Below are 14,454 nucleotides of genomic sequence, written 5' to 3'. Positions count from 1 at the left end.
AAAAGAAGGTATATTTGATTTATCAAATTGTCCAGCAAAGTGTTGTAGTTTCTAATGAAATATAAATTCCTGAAAAGACAGTTATATTGCCTGAAATGGTGTGTTCCTTGTGTGTCTGTGTAATGAGGTAGAAACGGTGCCGATGCAGGGAGAATCCGTACGCAGGCTGCAGAGCACGCAAACAGGTCTGGGTTGTGGCCGTGGACGTGACTGCTGCTCAGCAAAGTAATTTCAGATTGAAAGCTGTTAGCGTGTATTAGCTCAGTGAGGACTGAAAGGTGATTTGTGAACCTGGGTAAATAACCAGACTGCTAAATTTACCTGAGGTTTTTGCAGCTATACTAGTACAGGTGTTTAAAGCTACTTCAGGTGTGTATCTGTGAAAATACAGCCATTGTATTTTCCCAGCCATTCTATTTTGTTTGGCTGCAGTCTAGACAACTCAGTGTCATGGGAGTAGATATTTTCAGTGTATACACAAATCATGTTTGAACATGACTGTTAAAACTGTAAGGCAGTTACTGACGAATAAATAAATGTTTTATGAGTCTACTGGTTTTCTACCAAGAGCACAAGGTATGCGAAGAATTGCTATGCAAGCAGCATTGCGAGTTAATTCCACCACTGAGGCTCCAAAAATAAACTCCGTGGTAGCAGCTTTGAAAGTTAGTGTTGCAGCTCTGACTCCAAAAATAAATGCTGCTCCCACAGCTTGTAAAGCTAGTGGAGCTGGATGTCATGCTTTGACACATGCGCCAAAGAAGAGCTTGCACCACCTAGAGGCAAAGAAATTGTAGTTGGTGCATTAGAAAATGGGTTAGACAGACGTTGACAGTGGTGTTTCCTGTGTAAATTTTTTCAAAATACAGTAGATGCCACAGCATCTACAAATACTTAGTCTTTCTTTTGCACTTTTTCAAATTATATCAGGAAACTGGGATCAGTAATGTGGAGAATTGGTTTAAAAAAAAAGGAAAAATTCTGAAGAGGAAGAAGTTTTATGGAACAGCTAACCTTGGCCGCATTTTCAAATATTTCCCTATGTGATTAATTGTATTAGTTCATTCACATGTCCTGTAATTGTTTGTAGTGTAATAGGGGCAGGGACTTTCCCAAGGAATTCTAGTCTTTGAGACATGTATTCAGTTAATTTGAGGGCGAAAAGCTCCGTTGCAACAGCAGTTGGCATTGCACTGGTGTAGAGGTAGTTGTGCTCTGTTGGTTGTTCTTACTCAAGGAAAAATAGACACTTATTTTTGCACGCTTCAGAAAGCTATTCTGAGAAATTCTTTCTTATGTAACAATTAGCTTTTTGTAGATTAAGCTAGTTCTTGTGGTTTACATTAGGATTGCACAAAGTGACTTCGTGGAATAGCTGTCCTTAGAAATACTCAGAACTGGGCTGGAAAATTTTTGTCTCTCTGTTTTTACCATACAGCTTCAGAGCTGGCCCTCAGTTGAGCGGGAGGTTGGACCACACTCCGGAGTCCTCCCAACCCCAAAAAACTCTAAGTTGGATTTTGTCTGCAGGCAGGCTGCTTGTACTGTAACTGTGTAATTTAACATTACTATTGTTCGTTATGTCAGCTGTAAATTAACGCTTAGCCATGCTTTGAGATCTCTACGTGCAAGGCGTTACAAACATGCACTTTTCCAGCACTGACAGTCTGGTCATCTAAATATCAGTCTCTATTCTTTAAATGTACTGGCTTTTAGAGAGATCTGTTGTGCAATAACTGAAAAATTAGCAGTTGTGGAAGCGATAAGAAATGGCAGTGGGGGGACAGAGTAATACTGAAGTGATTTTTGAAAAACCCACCTGCAGGGCGATTTTTGTTTACAGTTCAGTCTTCATTTTACTTTTAAACATTTTTTTGCTTACCTTTAGGTAATAACTTTACGTTATTTCAGAGGAAACAATGCATAAGCTCAGGAGCAATGATACCATCTTTTGATTGAAATGTCTCTCCCTGCAAAAAACTTCATATTGAAACATGATATTTTTAAGAAAAAAATGTGGCTATCTTTTGTAAACTTAAATAGTGATTTTTCCCACACTGGCCTTTCCAGTGGACACTGGAGAATGGATTCCAATGTACTGTAAAGTAATTGTAAATGTTTGCAAACATGGTTGGTTTTTAAAAGAAGCAGTCCTGTCTAGTGTCTAAGACTGAATGTACCAACACGTGCATGCTGCTCTGCGATAGCATCTCTCGTTTATTTCTCTTTCTGTGACTATTTGTATTACATGTTGAATTTCTACGTTGAAGCCTCAAAACTAATTACTGAGCTGTTCAGAATTTGATTCAGAAACCTCACACGCAGGGAAAAATTCGCCTGTAGGCTATGCTTAGGCATGGTTGAATTACAAGTTTAATGTTGTAAAATCTCAGTAACTAAATTTTTTTAATTTTTGCTCCAGCTTTACTTTTTCTATTTATAGGTCATCACAGCTGTTTCAGAGCTTACCTTGGCATATCTTAGGATTGAGGAATTTTTTTCTTTGGTTAAAATGAGTTTTTTAAAATCCTGAAACTCTTCAGGAATGCAGGAATGTGTGTTCTGCTACACGTTCAGATGGCCTGCCTCGTGGGACCAGCTTTAGGAGAAGTATTAGAACGGTATTCCTGTTGATTAAACTTCTGTTGATTTTTGGGGTTGTTATTACTTTGTGCAGTCCCTCTTGGCTAATGTAAACTCTCTTTGCTTCTGTGTTGGTTATCAGTACTTGGTCATTTGCAAAGGTCAGAGGAGTAGGCAGGCTTTAGAGTAGTCGTCTCTTCCCAGTGTGAAACATCAACCCTTGTTCACTATATAAATTCTTGCTTTAGATGGCTTAAAACCTATTTTTTGAATTTCGGAGTTAATCCAGCTCTGAGCTGGGATAGTAATGCGATATGCCGTTAACAGTAGGTGCGAAAGCTCAGCAAGTGCCACAGCGGCTGCAGCAGTCCGGCGGGCCCAGAGCAGCGCAGCCAGGCAGGGCGCTGGGCTAGGACTGCGGCTGCGCGTGTGCCGCTGTGTCAGCGCGGCGTAGCTGCCACACAGGGACGGCTCGCCAGCGGCAGAGGAGAGAGCTCGGGCTGGACAGGAGAAGTTACGGACATGTTGCGCTGTCATTTTTCACCTGGTTGTAGCAACACGTTGGCATGATCTGCAGGCTGGAAACGATCATAATTTGTCAGACTCCCATATGAACAGGGAGGAAAATTGCGCTGCAGGGCGACGTCATCGTCAGGTAGCGGTGGCGGTGCCAAGGGACAACAGCTGAGACGTCGGGACCGCAGCTGGAAAGCTATACGTCAGCGCTGTCGGGACAGGTCGCCCTAGTTCCCTAGGGTGTTCTGCACTGGGGAAGAGCTGCCATAAGCTCCCTGCTACAGGATCCGAGTCCCATTTCCGTGCAACTCGCCTACAGCTGAGAGCGTTCGGGGGGCAGGTGACCGGGCTCTTGTTGCATCAAACGCTAGGAGTCTTTATTTTTATCTGGGACCCGCCGAGATTCCAGTGTCTTTGGGAACTCGACTCAGCGTGGCAGTTACTTGTAATTAGGCCAGTCCTGAGCTGCAACAGCTTGAAAGTTGTATCGTCATTTATCTCCAAGTCTCTGCTCCTCAGAGGAAGGTTTAAAAAGTTGCTTTCCAGGCAAGTTGGCCGTGAGGGTGGGGTTCCCTCCAGCATGCCCGAAGTCAGTCCCCAAACTGTGTTCCTGACACAGCACTGTCAGCAGGAAATGAGTTTTTAGAAGACAGAGACCACTGAATTGTGGCTTCGTTTTTCCTTCCAAACGGCTATGAAGGGTCTTGCTTCCCTTTTTTGAAGCTCAGAAATGAGGGGTGATATAAAAGATTGTTGGCCCTGTTTCTCAACTAGCTCTACTATATTTCCCTGCCTGGTTGTATTTGAAAGTTTCCTACCAGTACCCTAGATATGGTGCATGTTAGAATTCAGGCATGGTGAAGGTTTTGAGAAACAATATGAATTCAAAAAAACCTTTTTTTCCAATATTCTGAACATCTTTTTCAAAGTTTAAGCTGTGAGATTGTTTATAAATATCATGTGAAGGACTTCAGAAAGGTTAGGGTTTTTTTTGTTTGTTTATTCTTGTTTGTATTACCTTTAGCAGCACCATTTTAAACTATTGTGCTTGACAGTATTCCTCAACCACCTGGAAAAATACCAAAGTCAGAAGTAATATTTTTCAGTCTGTAATGTTTTCAAAGTGATTTGGGGGTGGGAGGAACTCTCAGAGAGCAGGACACAGTAGTAAATTAAAATCCAGGTTCAGTGACCCTTTCTGTTAAGAGCATCTCGTGGAATTAATCCAGCTTTGAGCTAAATTAATTTTTTGAAAAGGATTTTCTCTTCCTTGGGTGCCAGCTGTTTGGCTCAGGTGGAGTACAGCGCAGAGGCTGGGAAGGCGCCGCTGGGCTTGCTGCGGTGATCGTCGGTGCAAAGCAAACGCACCAGCGCTGCCATGGACCAGCGCAGAGGTGTACAGCATCTGGCCTGGGCAGAGTCCTGGAGCTGGCTGGCTCTTGGCCTGTTTTCTGTAACTGAGTTCACTGCTGCAGCTGCGTTGCTAAAAATTACTGGAGCCACCTTGGGCAAATGTACCAATGTAACATTTAAGCTAAGTGACAATAGTATAGAAAAACTTTTAATTAAATAAAGTGCCTTCCACACCCAGCAATTCTGTAGCCCAGTTGTAATTAACTCAGTGACCCAGGCCAAGGCGGTGTGTAATATCAATCCATAACTTTCTAGAGCTTCTGCGCTGACGTGACACTTGAACAGTGGCTGTGAGAGGGACGTCTGGGTTTTGAGAGCCATCAAGCATGTGAGCTCATGGGCAGAAAACATCAGGTCACTCTGTGCTGACTCCAACACCTGGAGCAGTTGATTTTCATCTCTGGGCCTCAGTTTTTCATCTTAAAGAGCAGATAATGATAGTAACTTGCTTTCTGTAAAGCATTTGGAGAGATCTATTGAGAAGCATTGAAGAGGAGCTAGGCGGTGATACGCATATTGTTCTTGTACATGGGGAAAAAAAAACCCACTTTTAAGCCTGTTTGTATCAAGAGATGATACATGGTTCCTGTTTCAATCTTCTATAGAAGCATTTTATTTATTTACTTATTATGAAACACAGATCCAATTTACTCTCTGAAAAGATGACCTGTCATCCCTGAAAGCCTCAGATACTTTTTCTATTCCAGACATCATTACAACAATTACGTTACCTTTTTTACTTCTTGGCCAACTTCACTAAAATCTTTGAGATTACGTGATACTTGATTAAAAATCCAGACCTATTCAAGATACTGTAAAAACAAATGGTTTTAGAGGATTGGACTACAGCACTGAAAGCAGGCCCGATGTGATGAGAGCTTTTGGAGGACAGACTAAATTGCTTCAGCCTCTTGTTCTTCAGGAGCAAGGAAATACTGTCAGATTCTGTACTGCGCAGGACTTCCACGTCTTGCTTTGAAGAAATCTGTTGACGTATGGGAGGCATGAAACTTCATTGGTAAATCTGTGTCTGGGGATTGTTTATTAACCATCCTGAGACTAAGACTGTTTATGTAAGTCTTCTCACGTGGACTGGATTTGAGTATGCAGCTCAGCTAGGCCAGGGAAAACTATTTTGTTACTAATATTCCATCTAGTGCAGTTCCCACGTGCCAGCCAGATCTTTCAGATAATTAGATGTGTTGAATTTTTGCTTGTCATAAGTAACATCAGTGTATCAGCATTGAAACTAAGTTTTTTTGGTTAGATTTTTCTTACATACATGGAGAAAGTCTAAAAAGTATACTTGCTATCCTGTCTACCAAAGTACTTTGAGAATATAAGCATTAAAAAGAATCAGGGACAGCAATGTACTTGTTTTCCATAGGGACTGCACTCCTGAAATAGGGAAACAGCCTGTGGGTTTTGCCATGGTTTCCTTTATATGCAGTTTGTTTGGGATTTGAAGGAGATTTGTTTCAAATCTGTAGCATGATCAAGCTTTTACAAGATATTTAAAATAAGTGCAATATGAAAGTATTAGAGTAAGAACCTCTCTAATGCTTTGTAACTTCCAGTTCTGAATTTGTGGCCCTTCTCGCTTTTTCTGCATTTGATTTGTGGTTGTTTCCTCAATTGGTGTGGGTGAATTTTGGTGGTGGTGGCTTTGTTCCCCCCCCACCCCCCCCATCATCTTGTTTTCTTTTTTTGCCCCAGTGTTTTATCTGAAACTTTGGTAGCAGTTAGTATAAAACAAAAATAAGGCTTCTGGTCTCTTGGGATTCTGATTTGATCCAATACCTATATAGAAAAGTCTCTCTCTCTCTCTCTCTCTCTCTCTCTCTCTCTCTCTCTCTCTCTCTCTCTCTCTCTCTCTCAATCTTCATAACTATGGAATTCTGTACAGTAGAAAAAGCTATTTTAGCTTAGGAAGCTGAGTTTTGGGGGTAGGAAATTTTGACTTACATCTTTAAGTCTTGACTGTGCTTTGCTCTTGATTTTGACAGGTGAAGGGAAACCTTATGCAAATACAGAGCTTCTCTCTGCAAGTTCTTTTCACATAATAACTCCTGTTCACTCTAAATGATAACCCCTTACATGGTGATTTCATATATACTATTTGGATTAATATCTTTAAAATTAAGTGATACTCCAGAAGATGCTCATGGAAACTCTGTAGTCTTACTTTGAATTCAAGGTGATTTTGGTATTTGGAGTATTTTACATGTTTGAATTTTATTGCTGATGCTGTTGTTTACTACTGCCTTTTGAGCAATTTAATGTGATACCTTATAAAATCCATTAATTTTTTTTGATCTGCACTACGCTGCTGATAGAGTGGGGGGGAAGTTGCAGCGTCATGTGTTGTGTTGCTGGCAAATCCAAACTAATTTCTCCATAAAATTGCTAGTATCATTTGAAATGGATGGGGGAAGTAGCCCAGTTAAGGGATTTGTTTCAACTATGATGGCTGCAATCTGTCTTTTAAAAAAGCTGGTCAGTTCTTGATAATTCTTCTGCCATAATTGGAGAATTTTTTTCTCCTGCTTCTGTATCCCATTACCTTTACTGTTGTATAGACAGCAGTCATATTTCCTCTCAAATTTTATTTCTCTGAACTAAACAAGCGGAGGTATTTTTGTCTGCACTTGTATTTCTTTTTGTTCTTTTGATCAGTCAAAAAGTTGATTTTTATAGTATGTGACCTTGGATTTTACAGTATTTATCTTAAGAAAGGAGGAGTTTTACCTTCTCCAAGATTGCTGAGTACCATGGCCTAAGTTTAGCCCTTGGACTCCTAAGAAGGAAGTTGAAGGAGTTTCGAAGTTACCTTTTGTTCACGTAGACACAGAAAATTAAAAAGTCTTTTTAGCAAAATATGTTTAGCTGAATCCAGAGTAATTCTTTGCCGCAGCTGCACTTGGAAAATTATTTTTGGTAAGGAAGGAATCTTTTTGATGCATATTTGCCTATCTCAAACATAAAGCCCAGTCAAAATGATCAGTTAACCTCTAGTATGGTGTAACTGAGGACAGAATGCCCTCTATTCCTCCTGGTTCAATAAAATGAAGAGTACTCAGCACCTGCAGGATCGAGCCTATTCTTAAATTTCTAAATGTAACTAACCTGGTATGCCTGCAGGGGACAGCAAAGGAGAATAATGCTCACTCCTCTCTGGGCAAGGAGAACTCTTGAATCATCCTGATGAAATTTCAAGATAGCTAAACTAAATTCCCTTTTAGTGCTTACATTTGAATACAGTCAGCAAGCAGCCCAGTATCCAGGAAAGCTGTAGCCTACCATATAAATCCTATGCCAGCTTTTGCTTGTGGTCGGAGCATAGTTTGTGTTGGTGTTAGTAGAGGCAGGTAAAGGAACAGATAGTCTCTTCAGTCTAATGAATCTCATACTGCAGAGAGAAAAGGAACTGCAGGAGTTTGTGGTTGGCTGGAGTAAGGAAAATGTCTGGTTTTTCCCCCTGTGTTTTCATTCTGGTCTTTGTGCCTGAGTCTCTTTCTGCTTCAGTGCGTACTTGAGATGTAATAAATAAGCAGTTGCACTCCTTTGGTTTATAGGAGGCCCAGCTGTTTGCTGTCTGTGGCCCTGTGAACATGCCAGTGTTTCTGCAGGAATCGATGGAAGGAATCTGTGCACTTGCACAGTGGTGACCCTTTTCCTGGTTGTAGAAGATCGATACAGTGCTGGTTTTCTCCTTTCTCTGTCACTGGCATTCTGGGCTAAACCTAGCATTTAGCTGGCAGCAGTAGAACTTGGTGGGCTGCGCTTGCAAAGCAAAGCAGCAACAGAAAAGTCTATTGAAAAAGTACTCTGCTATGGTACCTGGAACTGGCCACGTGTGTTTATGAAACAAACTGATGTGGTACGCTTAACCATCTCTCTTGCTGTTTTTAGCTGTTGTTAAAACTTGCAGAGTTATTGTAGCCATGATGTGTTAAAAATGTAGGTAGGACAAGGTTTGTAGCTAGAAGTATCATTTTTCTTTTATTAGAGTTGTTAATGTAGCTGAGAAAAGAAAGTAGTCTTTGCCTGAGAGTTTACCCATGTTATTTGATCTAAAAAGATGCCATCTTCCTCTGCCTACAAACCTTGCTTTTCTTGTAGTTGTTCATTATGTGACAAAATTACTTAAAATTGTTTTTTTGTAGAAAGCCTCTATATTAGATGTATGCTAGGAAAACCTGTGATTTAATGCAAAACCAGTATTATTTCCTCTCTTCTGCTAACATAGATTGCTCTTAGCAATAGGAGTCTGCTCTGTAAAAACCTTACTTTGCCCAACTCACAACCAGAAACAAAAACTCATTCTGGAAAAGTGTTGCAGTCTTTGTAATTCAACACTTGGTATCACTGAGCAATTAAAGATAAAAACACAATTTGTCCACACAACAAGGCTCTTGCATTTTACCACAAAGGATACGAATGCACATATTGCAGTTCTTCTGCTGTCCTTTATGACTTCTGCCTTGGAAAGATGGACATTAAAAGTACTTTTAACAAAGCAAACTGGGACGAATTCTTACAGTGTTTTTACACTGTACTGCAAAATGCAGCCAGGAAAGAGGAGAAAACTGCCAGGTGTACTGACCAGCTGACCCTGCTGGGCTTTTGGGGGGTTTTGTTTGCTTTCTCTTTGAGTAAAGAAACTCAGTAAGCTGGACTTCATCTCTCTTCATAGGTGAAATCTGTGATAAATCTGCTGTTTGCTGCCTATACGGGGGATGTGTCTGCACTCCGGAGGTAAAAGAGCGTGGTGGGGTTGGGGATAGGAAAGCCACTTGTTTTGTATCTGCTCTTGTCGCTTACTTATGAATATATACTTATGTCCATCTGAGGAAAATCAGAGCTGCAGTAGGGAGGAAATATGTTCTGCTAACAAGCTTTTAACTTCTTTTAGCTATTGCATTTTCATTGTTTTAATTGCAAGCAATAATTGAATTGCATTCAGCCAAACAAGGAGTCAGGTAAAATGCATTTTAAAAAGGTCCGAAAAATCATACCTTTGCACAAGTAGAGAGAGAGCTAGAAGGATATTAAAAAGCAAACAGACGGACAAAACACAAGCAACAAAAAGTTGTACTGTTTTCCAGTACTTTGCTATAATCCTTTTGCTTTTGTTTCCATTTCCTTGTATCCTATTGAATTAACTTTCCTTACCAGTTCTTTTTATAGTGCTGGCAGAGAATTCTAGCTGAATTCTAGCCTGCTTTTTGATTCAAATCTGCAACTGCCAGAAGAAATCAGGTTGGAAAATGTATATTGTTGTTGGAGACATTAGGAAATTTAGTTTTGAATTCTACATCTCAAGGAGAATCTGGCAATGTTTAAATCAATAGTAGTAATAGACTAAATGAAGATATTAATTTGACTAGAATACATATGAATATAGTTAATGGGAGGGGGAAAATGTATATAGTTTATCTCTGTTATCCCTGAGCAATATAGTAAGACAAAAAAGCTGTTCCAGTACCTTTTAAGCTGTGCAGGATTCTCAGACTTGGGAGCGTTCTCTGGGTTGCCTCAGCTGACATGAAATCTGCTTTGCCTACTTTATTTTTAAAGCTAAAGCAGCAAGAGCCCTTTTCATTATAACTGAAGACATGATGTGCTTTTCATACCATTTGTCCTTTTGCAGCAGATGTGTCACCATTTTAGCAGAGTGATATTGTTTCATGCTGGTTTTCTAATTCTTTTTGTAATTCTACAAAACTTTTCTGTAATGATTTTTTTAGATTTGCTCTATCAGGAATGGATATGGAACAAAGAGATTATGATTCACGAACAGCCCTGCATGTAGCAGCTGCGGAAGGTACTGTCTCCTCCTGTATCATTTGATATAATTCCAAATTAATGGAATTTGGCCAGTTATCTTTAAAGCATCTCTGCTCTCTCTATGTAACTTTATTGTGTTTTTTTAATTTTGTGTGCGTGCATTTGTGTGCATGTGTGTGTGTGTATATATATATACATGCATACACACACCTATGAGATATATTTTTATATTTATATAAATACATTATATTTATATAATCCTGCTTTTCTTACAGGACATGTGGATGTTGTTAAATTTTTACTGGAAGCATGCAAAGTGAATCCTTTTCCCAAAGACAGGTAGGTGTGTGTATTGCCACCTCGAAGGAGAGATGCTCTATTAGCTGATTACATAAGGAAAAATATGTATTAAATAATAGTGGAATTTATTAGGCAAATATACTGAAGCAGAAGGAACAGTTGTTGTCTGCAGAGAAAATGGAATAAAAAGTGGTGAAACCATTATCGTTATTTAAAAGGTTATGCTCAGCTGACAAAGTATTTTCATAGTTACTGAACTTGGTTTGTTTTGTGTGCCTAATTATTGTTACACTGTGTAAAGAATCAGATTTTTTGGTGCTCTCAGCTCCATACTTGCATGCTGATCTTAGAAATATTGTGTTCCTTCCTGTAGATGGAACAACACTCCTATGGATGAAGCTTTACATTTTGGACACCATGATGTATTTAAAATTCTTCAAGAATATCAGGTCCAATACACGCCATCAGAAGATTCCAACAATGGAAAGGAGAACCGAACAGTTCATAAAAATCTAGATGGGTTACTATAATCATCCTCAGCTAGATCCTAAGAATCAAGTCACTTACCTATTTAATTGTGATATACATAAGTAATGAAGAGCGTGTGTGTTTCTATCTGATAGTGGTATATATTTTACAGAAGTCTGTTACTTCAGTGTTATGTTACAGGAGTTTCTATACGCACAGGACAAATCCAATCTCCCAAAAAAAACAAAACCAAGTAAGAATCTCCCTCCATAATGTGAGCAATATTACCTCATGCTGCATATAATTGATGTATAAAAATATTTAGCTGTTGTTGGCTTTACTGTGCACTATTTAATTTATTTTTGTGTTCTGTGTGAACTCTAGTCTGTGGTCAGGAATTTCCTGCTGAATTTTTGTTTCTAGAGCTTGTGTTTCCAGTATGGCCAAGATGAGCCCGAGTACTGTCAGGTCTAAGCGTCAGTGAGGTTTTTTTCAAGAGCTGAGGATGCTGATGTAGATGTAGTCTGGGTGTGTTAAGCAAAGATCTGCACTTAACTTTATAAAAATAAAATAAATTTCCACACAACCTTGTTTACATAATATAAATATCAAAAGAATATATTGGTGACAGTTGTCAGTGGTCTAGGCTTGTCCTTAGAGAGTCTTGTCAGGAAATCTGTTTTAAGGTTTAGTTGACCAAATGGCATGAAGGAGTGCGATTTGTAACATCTAACAGTGTCTAGTGTTCCTTTGAAATGTTTTTTTTCAGATCCCTTTGTCTAGTTGCCCTCCCCTCTCTCTCCGTGTTCAGCTGCTAATGTACTTCCTCCTCGACTGGGGAAAGCAGGTGCTTCCACTCTGTGCAGTTGTGGTCCTTACAGGTATGTTTGCACTACAGCAAGCCTTGACAAGCTGCAAAAACCCCATTTTGGGTGCAGTTTTGTTTTTGGCAGTTACGCAAGTGAGGGGAATGTAAGTGTGAGAAAGGCAAAGTACTAAACCAAATATTATATATAAAATCTGACTTAATTTAGGCTTGTAATAAGGAACATGGATGGAGTCAAACAGCTTTAAGGAGCATAGAGCCAAACAAAGCATAAGCAGAGCAGGAGATAAGCCAAATTTTGGGTATGTTCTCTTGTACTATGATTAACCAAGGAGCAGGACGTTTGCATCAGTAGAATTACGTTGGTGTAAAACAGGAGCAGCGGTTCAGCAATAGGAGCATAATTCAGTGATTCCTTTAGTGGTGAACTGCGACCACTAACGCCAGCATGGCATGTGCCATGTCACGGGAAATACAGTTGCAGATACTTGTTGTTTGCAGAAATACTATGTTATGTCAGTTCCCTATCCCATGTGTAATTGTTTTTACCAATGATGTGGTACAAAACCTCAAAAGTGAGCACTTAAACTTGAGTTTGACACTCACAAAACACCCCAGTTGTTGGACATAGATTTTAAGCAAGAATCATGCAGCACATGGAAAAGGAGCTTATGCTTGAGAATTGCATATAGGGCAATTTTTATCTTAACACACAATGTACAAGTCATTAATAGATCTCTGTTCAGGCACCAAAATCCTCCTGAAATAATGGCTAAATTCTTTTTAGAATGGTGCATGCACTTTATACCAATCATCTGAACCCCATTATCCTTCTTTTGCAAATGGGGAAACTGAGGCATAAAGAGAAGAGATTTCCCCAGCATGACCCAACAGGTCAGTATAGTTGAGAGTAAATCCTCTCGAGTTCCTGTACAGTCCTCTAGTCAGTTTGCCATACTGCTTCCTACAGGGAGGAAAAATAAAATGGAAAAGTGCTTGATACTCATCACAAGTAACGACCGATTTCATGATGATGGTATCCTAGAAGAGTCTGCAAGTCTAAAGCCCTGAAATCCCATTTCCAAGCTTGCCAGCGTGGTTATCAAACACTTTTTCTCCAGAATCTTACTGCTCTTAAGCTGCTTTTTTGCTGAAGATGAGCTATTTTTCTGAAGACTTAGTATCTTTCAACTCAATGTTTTCATGTCCTGTGTCACAGCCACCTTAGTTCTAATCAAGAGCGAGATGAAATGGCCTTTGGCTCCTTACTGGGCCAGGCTGGTCTCTGCTGAGTAGCACATGGGCCTTTTTTCTCCTGCACCCTAAACTAAATCCTAACCTGTTTTCTCTGGCAAGAGATCTATCCAAATTAATATAGAGGAGTAAAGTCTTTCAGATGGACTGTAGTTTAGTATTCTACATCTCAATGCTAATCTGATTTTTTTTCCATTTTTTTCTATGAAAACTTATCCTCTAACTTCTCAGAAAAATATCTGATTTAGTTTTATTTAAGGAAAATTAAATTTGCATAGCTTAAACTGACTTTTTTTTAAAGTTAGGTATATTATATATACACACACACATATATATATATTAAAAAAAGAAAATACAAAAAAAAAAACACAAAAGAAGGCATTTTAACTGAGTAACATAAAGATCATGGCTGTCCCTGAACTTAACGCTTTCCTGAATCATACTGAGTGCTTTTAGCCATAGTGTTAGCTTCAGTGCATTTCTGCTGGTTAGTTTTAGTATCTTCTCGTGATGAGAAGACGCCTCACTATGTAATGCATTACTGTCCAATTTAGTGCAGTTATTTAGACATGGAGTTACTAATAATATATGCAGTACATTGGTTTGGCTGTTCATCTTTCATGACACTGACATGTAGATTTTAACATAGTTTTTGGTTGTCCTTTCAAATGCTGACTTCCTTCAGCTCCAAAGAGGATTCCCCCCCACCCCTTTGTTTTAATGTCATGTATGTGCTTCTGTATCACAAACTAAAATGGTTAAGCTAACTTAATGCTTTGTACACAGAAATATTGTGCTAGTCTTAGCATTAATTAGCCTATCTTTGTGAACAAAATGTGTTGTACCAGTTTTTTGGGCTTTTGTTTTGGTTTTTTGTTTTGTTTGCTTCAGAGCTGGACTATCACTAACTGTACTTACTGGCAGTGTACTTCTGGTCATTGTAACTGATTGGGCTGATCTTGACTTCTAGATTCTGTATTGTGGGGAACAGACAGTGATGAATGTATTTCTAGCAGTTTCCCATGAATGAATCTAAATTTGAGCTGTACTGGTTCTGAAAATGAAGGCTATTTATTTTAAGAAATACAATCCAGATGGTGTTGCTTTTTACAGCATAATAAATGGGAGTACAAAGAAGGTGGTGGTGGTGCTTTTTATTTATTAATCTATGCGATTGCAATTCAAATAAGCATTATTAACTTCAGTCCTGGGGAAAGCTGTCCCAGAAACCCTAGTCTGTTCATTTCAATTCTGCAATGCCCACAAGAAATCAGAATGAGTTAATCTGATCTAGCTTTTTAAAC

The 14,454-nt window shown here is 39.3% G+C and overlaps 1 protein-coding gene across 2 annotated transcripts in view; it reads left to right on the top strand.

Moving 5' to 3' along the window:
- Positions 1 to 14,287, top strand: part of GLS (glutaminase) — a 62,201-nt gene extending 47,914 nt beyond the window's left edge. For both annotated transcript variants that reach the window (XM_068948303.1, XM_068948302.1), the window contains exons 15-18: positions 9,209 to 9,270; positions 10,263 to 10,339; positions 10,578 to 10,641; positions 10,976 to 14,287. In XM_068948303.1, coding sequence (XP_068804404.1) covers positions 9,209 to 9,270; positions 10,263 to 10,339; positions 10,578 to 10,641; positions 10,976 to 11,132 — 360 coding nt within the window. In that variant the 3' untranslated portion in view covers positions 11,133 to 14,287. The remainder of the gene's footprint in view (positions 1 to 9,208; positions 9,271 to 10,262; positions 10,340 to 10,577; positions 10,642 to 10,975) is intronic.
- Positions 14,288 to 14,454: the final 167 nt, after the last annotated feature.

This window comes from Struthio camelus, chromosome 6, assembly GCF_040807025.1.
Source record: "Struthio camelus isolate bStrCam1 chromosome 6, bStrCam1.hap1, whole genome shotgun sequence".
Classification (NCBI taxonomy): domain Eukaryota; kingdom Metazoa; phylum Chordata; class Aves; order Struthioniformes; family Struthionidae; genus Struthio; species Struthio camelus.
This window is presented reverse-complemented; position numbering and strand designations above follow the sequence as displayed.